The 17500-nt window shown below is 47.8% G+C and overlaps 3 protein-coding genes across 3 annotated transcripts in view; 1 reads left to right on the top strand and 2 right to left on the bottom strand.

Moving 5' to 3' along the window:
• Nucleotides 1-7256, bottom strand: part of LOC311319373 (casein kinase I-like) — a 21669-nt gene extending 14413 nt beyond the window's left edge. Inside the window, exon 1 of the mRNA XM_084450912.1 lies at nt 7137-7256. The gene's annotated coding sequence lies outside the window, so the exon portion shown is untranslated. The remainder of the gene's footprint in view (nt 1-7136) is intronic.
• A 1254-nt stretch (nt 7257-8510) lies between these two features.
• On the bottom strand, nt 8511-13872 carry pclaf (PCNA clamp associated factor; the record flags this gene model as incomplete). The annotated part of the gene is made up of 4 exons (XM_084450918.1): nt 8511-8603; nt 10471-10645; nt 13153-13236; nt 13827-13872. 4 exons carry the CDS (start codon nt 13870-13872, stop codon nt 8558-8560), a joined length of 351 nt encoding a protein of 116 aa, XP_084307044.1. The 3' UTR covers nt 8511-8557.
• Nucleotides 13873-15945: 2073 nt separating this feature from the next.
• cfdp1 (craniofacial development protein 1) overlaps nt 15946-17500 on the top strand; it is a gene marked incomplete at its 3' end in the record, with an annotated part of 4788 nt that continues 3233 nt past the window's right edge. Inside the window, exons 1-2 of the mRNA XM_084451427.1 lie at nt 15946-16052; nt 16799-16934. Coding sequence (XP_084307553.1) covers nt 15983-16052; nt 16799-16934 — 206 coding nt within the window. The 5' untranslated portion in view covers nt 15946-15982. The remainder of the gene's footprint in view (nt 16053-16798; nt 16935-17500) is intronic.

A 17500-nucleotide genomic window follows, 5' to 3' on the forward strand; every position in this document is an offset into this window, starting at 1 on the left:
GGGGACGACCTTCAGGGTGTCCCTAGCAAGGTCATGATCCAGCAGAGAGACAAACCCCCACCCCCCTGGGGTCGGAGGACAGGGGGGGGTCTGACCAGGGCAGGAGAGGAGGGCCCAGGGGGGCGGGAGGACAGGGGGGGTCTGACCAGGGCAGGAGAGGGCCCAGGGGGGGTCTGACCAGGGCAGGAGAGGAGGGCCCAGGGGGGTGGGAGGACAGGGGGGGTCTGACCAGGGCAGGAGAGGGCCCTGGGGCTGGGGGACAGGGGGGGTCTGACCAGGGCAGGAGAGGAGGACAGGGGGGGTCTGACCAGGGCAGGAGAGGAGGGCCCAGGGGGGTGGGAGGACAGGGGGGGTCTGACCAGGGCAGGAGAGGGCCCTGGGGCTGGGGGACAGGGGGGGTCTGACCAGGGCAGGAGAGGAGGACAGGGGGGGTCTGACCAGGGCAGGAGAGGAGGGCCCTGGGGGGGTGGGGGACAGGGGGGGTCTGACCAGGGCAGGAGAGGAGGGCCCAGGGGGGCGGGAGGACAGGGGGGGTCTGACCAGGGCAGGAGAGGGCCCTGGGGCTGGGGGACAGGGGGGGTCTGACCAGGGCAGGAGAGGAGGACAGGGGGGGTCTGACCAGGGCAGGAGAGGAGGGCCCTGGGGGGGTGGGGGACAGGGGGGGTCTGACCAGGGCAGGAGAGAGCCCTGGGGGTGTGTGACCAGGGCAGGAGAGGGCCCAGGGGGGCCGGGGGACAGGGGGGGTCAGTCAACGTTCCCCACAACACGCTTTTGTTATTGCCGAGTGACTGGGAGCGTCCAAATAAGGCCAGCTTCCTGTGGGACATTTCCTGCACTAGGATCTGAGAGTTCATACCCACACAGAAGAGAAGCCATGAAGAGCTAAACATGAGAGAACAAACGTAGGCTACAGCTGACGGTTAACAGGAGACAATGGCGGTTTGTACTTCATCCAAGACAAGACGTTTGACTGTTTCAACGAAGGCTATTAAAGCACTTTGTAACCAGGGCTGGCTTGAAGGCTCTCAAACATCCCTGTCCTGTTCCTCTCGCCTGAGAACACAGGCTGCCCAGCGAAGCACCATCTCTCTGTTCTCCGTGTTCCTCTGTTCTCCGTGAGCAGTATTGACGGAAACGAGTTCCAAGCCGAGCGCATCGATCACAGCCCAGGGCAAATCCCCCCCCCTTGATGTGCAGCGTCCAATCAAAGCTGGGGGTCACAGAGCAGCACGGACAGGATATCAGACACAAAGGCACTCAGCTTCATGAATAATTGAAACCTGTAAAAGGTTGAGCTGGGATTCAAGATTCAATTGGGGAGGGGGGGGAGGGAAGGCGGTCGGTGGAATAAAAGCATAGATTTCCACCTCTTTCACCTCTAATTCAGCATGCCTCTCAGGCATTGTCCTGCAAGGCAGGGACATCTTTAAGTGGCCCTAAAGGCACGGTAAGGTCGTCATGTGAGGCAGACAACCAACCTTCAAAGCTGGCCAACCAGAAACGTACTGTGCAGGTAGAAGGCGATATCCCCTAACTGATGTCTTCCCATCACAGTCCCTGCCGTGTGAGCATCTCATCAAAACATGTCCATCTTTAATGGAATATACGGTGAAAAGCAGTATAATCACTCGCTCACTCACACTGTGGGGTTAGTTGTAACAGCTAGGCGCTACCTAATCATGGTTGAAAACCTTTATCACGGATAGACAAACTGCTGCTACTGAGTGTGTTTTGAGGGATAAATATGTGTGTGTGTGTGTGTGTGTGTGTGTGTGTGTGTGTGTGTGTGTGTGTGTGTGTGATTAACCTCAGTGGAGACTCACAGCCGCTGAATCACACCACCATCACGTGACTGCTCTCTCCTGCTCCCTCCTCCTCTCCCTAGCTCTCTCCTATAGTGTCTCTGTGCTCCTCCTGCTATGCAAAGCCACAGGGCTTCTCAATGCACGACGCCCACTGCGCGGTTATCCACGCCTGTGACCGTGCGTGGAACCCCGGCTAATCAGGGCTAAACGGGTAGAGCGACGCCGTAATCACACTACTCAGAACGCTGGCGTTGTTTGCGAGGGTGTGCGTTTCAACTGAAATCTCTCTCGGTAGGCGTGATGATCATTTTTAGTTGCTGCGGGCTGAAAACGCTGCCCTGTCAGATGTGAAGCAATGGATAGCAATGGAGATTCAGAAAGAAGCACTATCAGTGTCCACAGATTAGAGTGAACCCCTTAATCGGGTGTAATTGAACAGCTAACGGGAATTCCTCTCGCCCACTGGCGTTTTCCACACTGCCAGTTTGAAGTGACTCAAATACGATTTAGGACTCAAATCTTATTTACTCTGTGCAGTCTGGACAGGCGAAACATGGAACATGGCACATGCTTATTGTTTTTATGATTCCCTGTGCTGATTTTAGGAATGTACTGCATGTTGTGTGTTGTGTTAACTTGTGTTGATTGTTGAGCCAGTCTAAAGACGTTTCTGTGGAACTGGAGTTCTCCCTCCACCCAGGACCAAGTCTGGGGGAGGAGGTTATGTTTTCAGGGCCGTGTGTTTGTTAGTAAGGTACTCAGCAGTGACGTTACTCAGTTCATTACTCTGCTAAGTTGCCAGAGCTGATTACACCTTCTCTCTATTCTATTCTCTAGCAAACTGATTAGGTTTGGTTGGTTTAGGCCTAGTAGTCAATCCGACAGATTGAAAGACAACGTCTACAGTTTTGGCAGCCAGAGGGAAGTTGCTCACAGCACACTCATGGAGATGTTTAGTTCTCCCATGCTGAGTAATGGTGTTTAAAGCCAGGAATGTGTGTATTATTTTCATGCAGCTGGCAACTAAAATGAGACATCATGGCCTTTTTGCAATGAGTACATTGCAGAAGCCAAAATCGCAATCAAAGTCAACCTTATTTATTTAGCACTGTTCATACAAACAAATGTAGCACACAGTGCTTTCCAGAAACGAATAGACGATTAATTGTGCAGCCCTATGTGAGTGAGAGACTGCACATTACAAGCATGGCCATGGGGCAATGTGAACAGGGCATGGGGCAATGTGAACAGGCCATGGGGCAATGTGAACAGGCCATGGGGCAATGTGATCAGGCCATGGGGCAATGTGAACAGGGCATGGGGCAATGTGAACAGGGCATGGGGCAAAGGGCATGGGGCAATGTGAACAGGGCATGGGGCAATGTGAACAGGGCATGGGGCAATGTGAACAGGGCATGGGACAATGTGAACAGGGCATGGGGCAATGTGATCAGGCCATGGGGCAATGTGATCAGGGCATGGGGCAATGTGAACAGGGCATGGGGCAATGTGAACAGGGCATGGGGCAATGTGAACAGGCAGAAATCAGATGTGTCACCTGTAGCCTAACTGATGTTTGAACAGTCAGAATTACTGCAGTAATTAAGCAGTGAGGCCTGAGGTACGTGAACAAAGCATTATGTTGCCAAGCTAGTATGCCAGCGCAATGCCTGCTTTACTGGGCCTATAATCTGACTGGGTCTATAATCTGACTGGGCCTACAATCTGACTGGGCCTATAATCTGACTGGGCCTATAATCTGACTGGTCCTACAATCTGACTGGTCCTATAATCTGACTGGTCCTATAATCTGACATTGAGACATTAGATGGTCCTCTGCACTTCTTAATTTTGCTGAAAATGGAGTCAATAAACTTCCACTTCATGTCCAACAGCATACAGTACACCCCCCTGTAAATGAAACAGGGTTCATAAGGTAAAATTCAACTAAACCAAACCCTCCAAACTAATTCACGAGCCTTTTTAGGCCATGACAGAAAAACACAGTGTTGATGACACAGGAACCTTCATGTACACCCATTGAGCCATTGCTAATAATGTAGAAATGCTGATTACATGATGCACACTGGCAGATAAGGGTATATAGCCTGTCAGATGTTAAGCGATGGATAGCAATGGAGATTCAGAAAGAACCACTATCCGTGTCCACAGATTAGAGTGAACCCCTTAATCGGGTGTAATTGAACAGCTAACCTGACTTCCTCTCGCCCACTGGCGTTTTCCACACTGCCAGTTTGAAGGGACTCAAATACGATTTAGGACTCAAATCTTATTTACTCTGTGCAGTCTGGACATGGAGTCAATAAACTTCCACTTCATGTCCAACAGCATACAGTACACCCCCCTGTAAATGAAACAGGGTTCATAAGGTAAAATTCAACTAAACCAAACCCTCCAAACTAATTCACGAGCCTTTTTAGGCCATGACAGAAAAACACAGTGTTGATGACACGGGAACCTTCATGTACACCCATTGAGCCATTGCTAATAATGTAGAAATGCTGATTACATGATGCACACTGGCAGATAAGGGTATAAGGGTATATAGCCTACAAGGCTGGATAAGCTTCACAGAAGAAAAAAACCTCGATCAGTTTCAGAATCTGCTCACCATTCATAATGTTCTCTTTACAAATGAAAAACTGCAGCGGACTCTGCTTTAACACCATCAGGGGGACAGAGCTCAATGTTGCACTGAATGGTGCTTTCACAACTAACTGTGCAGCACTGTCCTGCTGTAGACTAGCCTAGTTCCTGCACGCTGTCCTGGTGTAGACTAGCCTAGTTCCTGCACGCTGTCCTGGAGTAGACTAGCCTAGTTCCTGCACGCTGTCCTGGTGTAGACTAGCCTAGTTCCTGCACACTGTCCTGGTGTAGACTAGCCTAGTTCCTGCACACTGTCCTGGTGTAGACTAGCCTAGTTCCTGCACACTGTCCTGGTGTAGACTAGCCTAGTTCCTGCACGCTGTCCTGGAGTAGACTAGCCTAGTTCCTGCACGCTGTCCTGGTGTAGACTAGCCTAGTTCCTGCACGCTGTCCTGGTGTAGACTAGCCTAGTTCCTGCACGCTGTTCTGGTGTAGACTAGCCTAGTTCCTGCACGCTGTCCTGGTGTAGACTAGCCTAGTTCCTGCACGCTGTCCTGGTGTAGACTAGCCTAGTTCCTGCACGCTGTCCTGGTGTAGACTAGCCTAGTTCCTGCACGCTGTCCTGGTGTAGACTAGCCTAGTTCCTGCACGCTGTCCTGGTGTAGACTAGCCTAGTTCCTGCACGCTGTCCTGGTGTAGACTAGCCTAGTTCCTGCACACTGTCCTGGTGTAGACTAGCCTAGTTCCTGCACGCTGTCCTGGTGTAGACTAGCCTAGTTCCTGCACGCTGTGGAGCGACATGCTTTTCCGTCTAGACTCCGCAGTGATGGGTGAGAAGCAGGATGGCTCTCAGGATGTGTGATGGGTGAGAACCAGGATGGCTCTCTGATCAGGATGTGTGATGGGTGAGAACCAGGATGGCTCTCTGATCAGGATGTGTGATGGGTGAGAAGCAGGATGGCTCTCTGATCAGGATGTGTGATGGGTGAGAAGCAGGATGGCTCTGATCAGGATGTGTGATGGGTGAGAAGCAGGATGGCTCTCTGATCAGGATGTGTGATGGGTGAGAACCAGGATGGCTCTGATCGGGATGTGTGATGGGTGAGAACCAGGATGGCTCTCTGATCAGGATGTGTGATGGGTGAGAAGCAGGATGGCTCTCTGATCAGGATGTGTGATGGGTGAGAAGCAGGATGGTTCTGATCAGGATGTGTGATGGGTGAGAACCAGGATGGCTCCGATCAGGATGTGTGATGGGTGAGAACCAGGATGGCTCTCTGATCAGGATGTGTGATGGGTGAGAACCAGGATGGCTCTCTGATCGGGATGTGTGATGGGTGAGAACCAGGATGGCTCCGATCAGGATGTGTGATGGGTGAGAAGCAGGATGGCTCTCTGATCAGGATGCGTGAGAAGCAGGATGGCTCTGATCAGGATGAGGGACAAATCGAAACACCTTTCTGTGAGAAGTGTGCATATAGGTTTGCTACATGGGGCTGAACCCCAACAACACACTGATTTAAACTATAATTCCAACTCCTAACTTGCCCTTTCTCTCTTCACGTGCCTGAAAAAAGAGAGTAATATGACTATTAAGTTAAAACTAATATCAACCCGTTAAATATTCTCTGAATAATAGGACTCAGGTAAATGAACATTACGAGCTAACGGAGTCAACTGTTGGCACAATACCATACCATACCATACCATTTTATTTATAGAGCACATTTAAAAACAACAAAGTTGACCAAAGTGCTGTACAAGTCAAACAACAATAACACACAAAGACACAACACAACAATAACACACAAAGAACACAAAGAACCCTAACCCTAACCCCACAAAAGGCTGAAAGGATGACTTTCGGGATATGGGCTTAAACTACAGTAATACAACAATAAAAATCTGGTATTAAACTCATCTATACACATACAGGCTCCCATAGATACATTAAAGGTAGAAGCCCTCCAGCTGATCGAACCAAGGCTAAACCAGTGGTCATTACTGGTACATGTCATTACTGGTACATGTCATTCCTGGTACATGTCATTCCTGGTACATGTTATTCCTGGTACATGTCATTCCTGGTACATGTCATTCCTGGTACATGTCATTACTGGTACATGTCATTACTGGTACATGTCATGGACATGTAGCTCTCTAAGATGACAGGCTGGTCTAACGTGAACTAATAACCAAAAGCTTGATTAATAACTCACTGAAAATTCAGAGCAGCTTTAATGTAACTGACTATCATAGCTAACGTTACTGAACTAGCGTAGATAGCACTAGCATAGCATAGCACTAGCATAGCCTAGCATAGCCTAGCATAGCATAGCACTAGCATAGCACTTGCATAGCACTAGCATAGCACTAGCATAGCACTAGCATAGCCTAGCATAGCCTAGCCTAGCATAGCCTAGCCTAGCATAGCTGGCCTGGCTAGCTACAACACAACTCGCACCAGTTAGCCAACGGTTGGCTCGCTAACATTAAAACAATTCCCACACAACCATTCCGTTTAGTATCTTTCCAAACCTCCTGAACATCCAAGTTTTCATGCCTGAATTGCTGTCGTTAACTTCAGCCTGAACGTTATCTAGTGCTAGCTGGAGTTGAAGTGGGTGGGGGTTCGCTATCTAGTGCTAGGCTAGGCTAACTAGGCTAACTACTTCGATGAGATCTAGCATCAGCAGGAAGGGTCTCTTTCTAGTATTAACTCACCTTTCGTGTGATCCTGTGTTCAGCACCTTTTGTCCGATATTTAAAGCAACTGTCAATGCGGGTACAGGTTGAATGTGTTGAGTAGGATTCCCGTTCAACTGGGTTGTTATCTGAGCCTCGTCCAGAGCTGTGATTCCTCCAGCTGGGGGGTTGAATGGTTCCGGAGGGGTTCACCGTCTGGGAGGAAATTACCTTCCGGGTTTGAATTTCACTGGAATATCTGTCTGATTAGACTACCACTCATCATGTACCACCATCATCATGTACCATCATCATGCACCACCATCATCATGTACCATCATCATCATGTACCACCATCATGTACCATCATCATGTACCACCATCATGTACCACCATCATCATGTACCACCATCATCATGTACCATCATCATGTACCACCATCATGTACCACCATCATCATGTACCATCATCATGTACCACCATCATGTACCATCATCATGTACCACCATCATGTACCACCACCATCATGTACCACCATCATGTACCACCATCATGTACCATCATCATGTACCATCATCATGTGCCACCATCATGTACCACCATCATCATGTACCATCATCATGTACCATCATCATCATGTACCACCATCATGTACCACCATCATAATGTACCATCATCATGTACCACCATCATCATGTACCACCATCATGTACCATCATCATGTACCATCATCATGTACCACCATCATGTACCACCATCATGTACCATCATCATGTACCACCATCATGTACCACCATCATCACTGACGTTGTCGTGGTTAAAGTTGTTTTAAATGTGCAGTGCAAATAAAGTCTGACTTGATGAATGCCAGTTTCAGTAACATACAAAGACCATTCACATTACAGCACGCAGTGTGTGATTCTTAAACGTGATTTCTTGGAAGACTCGATTAGTTTGACAGTCTCATCACACAATTGCATTAACAGAATTCAAGTTGTACTTGGGCAATTAGATGTCGATATGCCCAGTGTTCCTGAGATGTGTTAGTCAGGTCGATTCAACACATCCATGGGTCGATTTCAATGTCAACTTTGATGCGCTAGTGCCATCTAGTGGTTACAAAAAGTAGTGGGCGCTACAGAAACACCATCCCAATACCTGACCAGACAGCAGGGGTGAACTATAATTTGGTTTCACACTTTAAAGTGTTACCCGTATGTTCACCAAAATGTAATATCTAATGTAATTAGTGAGGTGTGTTTTGTGATTTGGGAAATCAACTCTAGCAGATGAATACAACTCTTCAGGATCATTCATATAAAAAGGGTTTATTAAACTTCTGTACAAACAACAAATTGTCGGTAGTCATTCTATATACACAAAGGAAATCATATTTAAAAAACCACTGAGCCCATTCAAGTAGTGGTGCCACAGCTTCTGAACTGGGATATTATCCAGGTTCACTCTTCCTCCTCAGCCTCGTCCTCGACAGGCAGCGGCCTGGATCTGAAAACCAGAAAAATGAGTGTTAGACAGATGGCAGAGAGAGAGAACAGAACACACCAGCTTCTCCTCACCGCCAAACCAACCCCGAGCAATCCTGCAGATCTGAAAGAACGAATGAGCCACACAGCTAAAACTATACCAGGCCTATAAGAGGGCAAGTCTCTATTTTGCTCCAAAGTGAGAATGAATTAGCAGGTGCAACAGCTGCCAGACTCATGCCTGCACTCCAAACAGAGCCATACAAGCCCATCACATGTACCCTCCATCACATGCACCCTACAAGATATATGTTGCAGAGAATGCAGACAGAACCTTGCGTAACAATAACACAAATAGAAAATGTATAATATAGTTCTGAAACATGAAATTAAAATCCACATTTATATAGTTTTACATCTAAAAAGTCCTACAAGTGGCTTGGATCTGAAGGCTTGTCTAGAGAACTGTGTAATAAAGAATGATATTTATATAACTGTTGTCCAGCTACTTGCCTTAAATAGGCCCAAACCTGCCACACCCTTCTCCATGGTTACAGTACAGCTGTGCATGCGGTGTGTGTGTGTGTGTGTCCTGTTGTGCTGCTGTGGCCGAGTGTGTCGTGGATCTGTGTGTAAAACGTGTCCCTCACTGATAATAAATACTCCTGACGGACAAGTGTCACTCAAAACAGAACACAAACGTCTCATCATCATCATGCACCATCATCATGTACCACCATCATCATGTACCACCATCATGTACCACCATCATCATGTACCACCATCATGTACCATCATCATGTACCATCATGTACCACCATCATGTACCACCATCATCATGTACCACCATCATGTACCATCATCATGTACCATCATGTACCACCATCATGTACCACCATCATGTACCACCACCATGTACCACCACCATGTACCATCATCATGTACCATCATCATGTACCATCATCATCATGTACCATCATCATGTACCACCACCATGTACCACCATCATGTACCATCATCATCATGTACCATCCTCATGTACCATCATCATCATGTACCACCATCATGTACCATCACCATGTACCATCATCATGTACCATCATCATCATGTACCATCATCATCATGTACCACCATCATCATGTACCATCATCATCATGTACCACCATCATCATGTACCACCATCATGTACCATCATGTACCACCATCATGTACCACCATCATGTAGATGTGTGTGAAGGGTAGAAGGTGCACTTAAGAGCTGTGATAGTTATTTATATAGGCCTGTGGGCTCAGTTTAGAGTTCTCTCACCAGACTAGTGGAAGTATTAACAACACAACTTCAATTCATGGTTGAATGTTTATAGCGCAACTTGAGAAGTGCATGAAGCAGCAGGTGCAAACGTGCACAACCAGGCCTTCAGGAATTAACCCTTTATAGTTTAGTTTAGTTGACTATAGAATACACTGTCATGCTAGAAGGGTTTTTATCTAATGTCTTGTCAAATCTCTTAATGGGGTCATTCCCTCAAATTAATTTATGTCTAGTAAGCTATATACTGTAGGAAAAAAAGTCATACTGTGCTGAATATTTGCCTTTTCAAACAAGACAGTTTTAGAATGTTAGTCCCTGAAAATGACTACAAAATTCTGACAGCGATGTTTGAGTGTAAATGAAATCACATAAAAACAACAGAAAAAGAGATGGAATTTAGGGAAAAAAAGAAATTAAACTTTTTATATTTTATAGGGCCCTATATAACATAGAGGTGTGTCACAAGCCGGCTCTACCTCTACACCTCCTACCACAAGTGTTTGAACCTCACTACTGTTAAAGTGGAGTTGAGTACCAAAGAACTAAGTACTGCTAGCTGTTTAAAGTCAAACCTACTTCCTGGACGCCTTGGACACCCCGCTGCCTCCTGCCTCTTCGTCATCCGAGCACGGAAGCTGGTTCTCCTTCTCAGGCTTCCTGCCTGGCCCACCAAAGAAGTCCCCGATGCCTTTCTGCCAAGTCGGGGTGGGTCGGGGGCAAACCACATTTCCACCTGCATACTTGTTCTTTGCTGCAAAACATTTCACATTTGATTCATCCTACGTGATGTAGAGAGGGATTTGACAATGGATACGCTCACAGAAAGAGCAATTAGGACATTATTGTGAAGGATGCTGTTTACAAAGCATGATGTTATTGTTTTTTTGCGTTAGGTTGGAGCTAAAGGACGTACCCGTCTTTCTGATAGCAGCTCGGATAGAGAGAGAGGTCTGTCTCAGGTAGAGAGGGTGGGAGGTCTGTCTCAGATAGAGAGAGAGGGAGGTCTGTCTCAGATAGAGAGGGAGGGAGGTCTGTCTCAGATAGAGAGGGAGGTCTGTCTCAGATAGAGAGGGAGGTCTGTCTCAGATAGAGAGGGAGGTCTGTCTCAGATAGAGAGGGAGGTCTGTCTCAGATAGAGAGGGAGGGAGGTCTGTCTCAGATAGAGAGGGAGGTCTGTCTCAGATAGAGAGGGTGGGAGGTCTGTCTCAGATAGAGAGGGAGGTCTGTCTCAGATAGAGAGGGAGGTCTGTCTCAGAGAGAGAGGGAGGTCTGTCTCAGAGAGAGAGGGAGGTCTGTCTCAGATAGAGAGGGAGGGAGGTCTGTCTCAGATAGAGAGGGAGGTCTGTCTCAGATAGAGAGAGAGGGAGGTCTGTCTCAGATAGAGAGGGAGGGAGGTCTGTCTCAGATAGAGAGGGAGGGAGGTCTGTCTCAGATAGAGAGAGAGGGAGGTCTGTCTCAGATAGAGAGGGAGGTCTGTCTCAGATAGAGAGGGAGGGAGGTCTGTCTCAGATAGAGAGGGAGGGAGGTCTGTCTCAGATAGAGAGGGAGGTCTGTCTCAGATAGAGAGGGAGGGAGGGAGGTCTGTCTCAGATAGAGAGGGAGGGAGGTCTGTCTCAGATAGAGAGGGAGGGAGGTCTGTCTCAGATAGAGAGGGAGGGAGGTCTGTCTCAGATAGAGAGGGAGGTCTGTCTCAGATAGAGAGGGAGGGAGGTCTGTCTCAGATAGAGAGAGAGGGAGGTCTGTCTCAGATAGAGAGGGAGGGAGGTCTGTCTCAGATAGAGAGGGAGGGAGGTCTGTCTCAGATAGAGAGGGAGGGAGGTCTGTCTCAGATAGAGAGAGAGGGAGGTCTGTCTCAGATAGAGAGGGAGGGAGGTCTGTCTCAGATAGAGAGGGAGGGAGGTCTCAGATAGAGAGGGAGGGAGGTCTGTCTCAGATAGAGAGGGAGGGAGGTCTGTCTCAGATAGAGAGGGAGGTCTGTCTCAGATAGAGAGGGAGGTCTGTCTCAGATAGAGAGGGAGGGAGGTCTGTCTCAGATAGAGAGGGAGGTCTGTCTCAGATAGAGAGGGAGGGAGGTCTGTCTCAGATAGAGAGGGAGGGAGGTCTGTCTCAGATAGAGAGGGAGGGAGGTCTGTCTCAGATAGAGAGGGAGGGAGGTCTGTCTCAGATAGAGAGGGAGGTCTGTCTCAGATAGAGAGGGAGGGAGGTCTGTCTCAGATAGAGAGGGAGGTCTGACTCAGATAGAGAGGGAGGGAGGTCTGTCTCAGATAGAGAGGGAGGGAGGTCTGTCTCAGATAGAGAGAGAGGGAGGTCTGTCTCAGATAGAGAGGGAGGTCTGTCTCAGATAGAGAGGGAGGGAGGTCTGTCTCAGATAGGGAGGGAGGGAGGTCTGTCTCAGATAGAGAGGGAGGGAGGTCTGTCTCAGATAGAGAGGGAGGTCTGTCTCAGATAGAGAGGGAGGTCTGTCTCAGATAGAGAGAGAGGGAGGTCTGTCTCAGATAGAGAGGGAGGGAGGTCTGTCTCAGATAGAGAGGGAGGTCTGTCTCAGATAGAGAGGGAGGTCTGTCTCAGATAGAGAGAGAGGGAGGTCTGTCTCAGATAGAGAGGGAGGTCTGTCTCAGATAGAGAGGGAGGGAGGTCTGTCTCAGATAGAGAGGGAGGTCTGTCTCAGATAGAGAGGGAGGTCTGTCTCAGATAGAGAGGGAGGGAGGGAGGTCTGTCTCAGATAGAGAGAGAGGGAGGTCTGTCTCAGATAGAGAGGGAGGTCTGTCTCAGATAGAGAGGGAGGTCTGTCTCAGATAGAGAGAGAGGGAGGTCTGTCTCAGATAGAGAGGGAGGTCTGTCTCAGATAGAGAGGGAGGTCTGTCTCAGATAGAGAGAGAGGGAGGTCTGTCTCAGATAGAGAGGGAGGTCTGTCTCAGATAGAGAGAGAGGGAGGTCTGTCTCAGATAGAGAGGGAGGTCTGTCTCAGATAGAGAGGGAGGTCTGTCTCAGATAGAGAGGGAGGTCTGTCTCAGATAGAGAGGGAGGGAGGTCTGTCTCAGATAGAGAGGGAGGTCTGTCTCAGATAGAGAGGGAGGTCTGTCTCAGATAGAGAGAGAGGGAGGTCTGTCTCAGATAGAGAGAGAGGGAGGTCTGTCTCAGATAGAGAGGGAGGTCTGTCTCAGATAGAGAGAGAGGGAGGTCTGTCTCAGATAGAGAGGAAGGGAGGTCTGTCTCAGATAGAGAGGAAGGGAGGTCTGTAAGGGAGGTCTGTCTCACCCGGGGTGCCTGATTGAGAGCTGCTGGCTGCGTTGGCAGAACTGGAAGCACCCAGTGATTTCCTGGGCGCCGTGGCAGCAACAGCTGAAAAGACAGGATACAGAGAGAAGTGATGAGAATGACGTTTACCTAAACTAGGACTAGGCTAGGACTAAGCTAGGACTAGGACTAGGACTAGGCTAGGACTAGCTGTCAAAAGTAGAGCGAACCTTTGGCAAAATGTATGCAGGCAAATGCAACTTGCGTTTAATTAGCCGTTATCTTTTCGGATAACTATGCTAATATATGCCTGGAGTTTTTCCCAAACATAGCTGCTAGTGAACCAGTCAAGTTCAATGTTACTGAACTGCGGCGCCATGTCTTGTTGGGCGGCGAAATCTGGCGCCAGTTTGCGGCGGTGAATGGGTGACAATAAAATCACTAACCTAGATCCCTCCGCCAAGACAAACTGCGTTACAATACATGAAAGTGCTGAATACACTAGAAATCTCAAATTCTACATCCAGCCTTTGGGTGTGTTCGATCACGGATATCAGAAAAGCTTCCTGCCGCCATTTCTCAAGCGAAATAGGCGGACAGGCAAAGCAGTCAAGTTAGTGTTGAAACAGTGTACAGCTATACCCAAAGAATATACTATTATAATATTATTATTATTATTTTTTTAAACATCTGACCTTTTCTGTATGTTCCAGGGACGCTATCGGCCTTTGTTCGCACCATGGTTAGTCAGATCTTCCGCCCACAACACAGATATGTCTGTCCTACCCTCTTCACAGAGACTGATTCCATCCAGTTCCCGCCTGCGTTTAAATGACGAGGGCTTCCTCCCGTGACGTCATCTGGGGTGAGTTCAGTCTGAAAACCGTGTGCGCTGCCTTGCGACGGTTTACAGGTCGAACGTCTGTTTGTTCTTCGAAACGGCGTGCAACGGACTTTGGGGTAGGTTTTGTTTGGTGGGTGTGTCTAGGGTTGCAAGATAGATATATTCCAGGAATATTCAAGGTTGGAAACTTGCCATGGGAATTAACGGGAATTTATGGGAATTAACAGGAATTAATGGGAATTAACGGGAATTAACGGGAATTAACGGGGAATTTGGAGGTTATTTATACCAACTGTATTTATCTTGTCATAAACAGACATAAATATAAACATTTTGCTTTGTATAAGCAGACATGCAGGCAAACATTTCTAATACAATTTTAAAAAAATATTTTCTTTGCTAAATCTATTTGTGAGTAGAACTTTAATGGATTCTACAGCCCTCTTAGTGTGCAGGATGCTAGGAATTAGCTGCACATGTGATGGATGAATGCACAGTACAGGGTTGAAATTCAACTGAATTTGCATTAAATCAGGTTGTTTTAACCAAGATCATGCTGCAAGATCTAGAATTGCATTTTATGTTTTTCCCCCAACTAGGCTACATTTAAGTTCCCTGTTCTAGGGGTGTGCGGTGGTGTAGTGGTCTAATGCATCATGTTCCGGTGCAGCTTCCCACCGGGAACCAGTGGACTCGCCAGATCCGAGTATGGCCCAATCCCAGAGGGAGGGGCCTATTGGGCCGGTGGCCTCGCCAGATCCGAGTATGGCCCGATCCTAGAGGGAGGGGCCTATTGGGCCGCCGCTCCCTGAGGGTGGTTAGTTTAATCTCTGTTTGAGAGTTTGTCACACAACAGCAACCCTGTCTGGTGTTGGAATTATGGTTGTGAGCTGAGAGAGTCATGGAGTTGTCTCCCTTTCCCGTTGCCAACCGGCCGGGTTGTGGGACGAATCCTCAACAGTTAGTAGAGGGTAATTGGACACTAGGTCAGGATCAATTGGCTACCAAAATGGATGAAAATGGGATACAATCCTAAAATAAGTATATAAAATAAAAAATAAAAAATGTTGAAAAAAATATAATAAAATAAATTGTAGCAGTTATAGGCTACAAAAAAAGGTAAACATTTCCAAAATTCCCGAGCTTAACTTCCCATGGTAAATTTCCGGAAAGTTTGAACCGCGTTGCAACCCGAGGTGTGTCAGCCTACCAATCAGCAGACTGATCAACCCCGCCGTATCTCCTCAGCTGCCACAGGTGACCGTGCAACGCTTGTGCTTCTGTTTTAATAAACGGTTTACAACGTTTTGTCGAGGCTGAACTCACCCATGATGATTTGCTCCGCCCCAAAACATATTATAATATTATATATGTCCCACTTCACTTACGTTTACAATACTTTGTGCCGTCAATTTGACTGCATACATCTCACTCCATTCATTCAATAATGTTGTAGGCTAAAACAATATAAAAAATGTTCACTTTGTTGCGTTCACTTCCAAAGTAGCCTATAGGCTACGAGTGACTAGAATGTACCTGCGGGCTTGCCGTAGCAGCGAATGGCGCAGGAAGTGCATAGCCTACAAACAAGGATACAAAGGGATAGATCGAGTTCACTCGATTTGGATCACCGACTACACAGGTCGGCGATGGGTTCCTTATTTGAACCATTCAATTGGTCCAGTGTTTAAACCCCGCCCGCCCAGGCCAACCGAGGCAGGATATCTGTCTGACTGATCAAACCACGCTCATCCCTTACACAGTGTGTGTTCTCATAAAGGCAACTTTAGTTACTATAACCCGCATAGCAACATTTATAACTATAGTAGCTATAATGCGCCTGTTTTGAAGAATTGCCACTTAATAGTGCGACATTTACCGCTTCAACACAGCAGCGGTAGATCCATCTCCTTAACCTAGGTCCCAGATAAACACACAGCTCTCTATCCTAGGTCCCAGATAAACACACATCTCTATCCTAACTACTAAGACTCCTCGACCTGGAAGATGATGAGCTACTCAGACTACGATTCCGACGGATATTCCTCCAACGAGGATGTGGACTACGTCCCGTCAGGTAGGAGTTTGCACTATCCAGCAGAAGAGGGGATCTTGTGCACAGAGAGGTTGCAGAGGGTCTAGTCTACCCATGGATGTATTAATAGAACAGATCAGAATAGACAGAACAGAATAGACTAGATCAGAGTCCCTACCGGGCTACTAGTGCAGAGAAGGATGCAATAGAACGAGAAAGCAGCTTACAGAACTTACCCCTTATTCCTGTCCTCAATCAGCTGTTTCTGCGTGCTTGTCTTACTAGATACCTTCATTCGTTGTGATTAAACCAGATAGATAGATAGACAGACAGACAGACAGACAGACAGATAGATAGATAGATAGATAGATAGATAGATAGATAGATATTGATCCTCCTAGGGGGAAATCTTCCAGCAGTGGAAATTAGAGCAAGGTTGGGGAAAAAATAAAAGAATAACACTAGATAAATAAATATGAATTTGTTCTTATTGATTTTGCCTGGTTAAATAAAGGTAAAATAAATAAATAAATAAATAGATGCAGAGTAGTAAGTATAAAAAGAGGAAGGGTGTAAAACAGAGACTCCATACACCCATATGTACAGCATGGGTACAGTAGAGAATAGAATAAAGAATATGTACATACAGTCTGTATAAATATATATGTCTGTGTTTATGCAATTGTATACTTAGCGGCATAGCATATCGTTGCTCTAGCCATAGTATTGGATCTGGGCGTGTGTCATGACAGCACACTTGTTTGACCACACCTGTCTGTGATTGGCAGATGACAACCTGAGTGAGGATGACATCAGCACGTGTGTGAAGGAGGACGAGTGTCTGGAGGGCGACGCAGCGGCGCGGCCTGATGATGTCACCAAGAGGAAGGGGAAGAAGAGGCCAGGCAAAGAGCTGGGAGCCAGGTGGGTGACGGGGAGGGAGCCCTGGAGCTCGGGAGGTAGACCGCAGGGTTGCCGGTTCGAATCCCGGCTCCCACTGTCCACAAAGTGTCCTTGGTAGTATTTTATGTCCGGCGTCTGAATCACTCGCTCTTGCTTTGCATTGTCGTATTAGGTTGGTAGGTAAGTTAGGAGGTTCTTCAGTGTAACTCCCCACCTCCACCCCCTATGCCCTCCTCTCCTGTCCCCTCCTCTCTCCTCCTCTCCTTTCCACTCCCCTCCTCTCTCTTCCTCTCCTCTCCCATTCTCTCCCCTCCTCTCCTCTCTCTTCCTCTCCCCTCCTCTCCTCTCCTCTCCCCTTCTCTCCTCTCCCCTCATCTCCTCTCCCCTCCTCTCTCTTCCTCTCCTCTTCTTTCCTCTCCCCTCCTCTCCTCTCCTCTCTCTTCCTCTCCTCTCCCATTCTCTCCCCTCCTCTCCTCTCTCTTCCTCTCCTCTCCCCTTCTCTCCTCTCTCCTCTCCCCTCATCTCCTCTCCCCTCCTCTTTCTTCCTCTCCTCTTCTCTCCTCTCCCCTCCTCTCCTCTCCTCTCCT

The sequence above is a fragment of the Borostomias antarcticus genome, assembly GCF_949987555.1.
Source record: "Borostomias antarcticus genome assembly, chromosome: 16".
In the NCBI taxonomy this organism is placed as follows: domain Eukaryota; kingdom Metazoa; phylum Chordata; class Actinopteri; order Stomiiformes; family Stomiidae; genus Borostomias; species Borostomias antarcticus.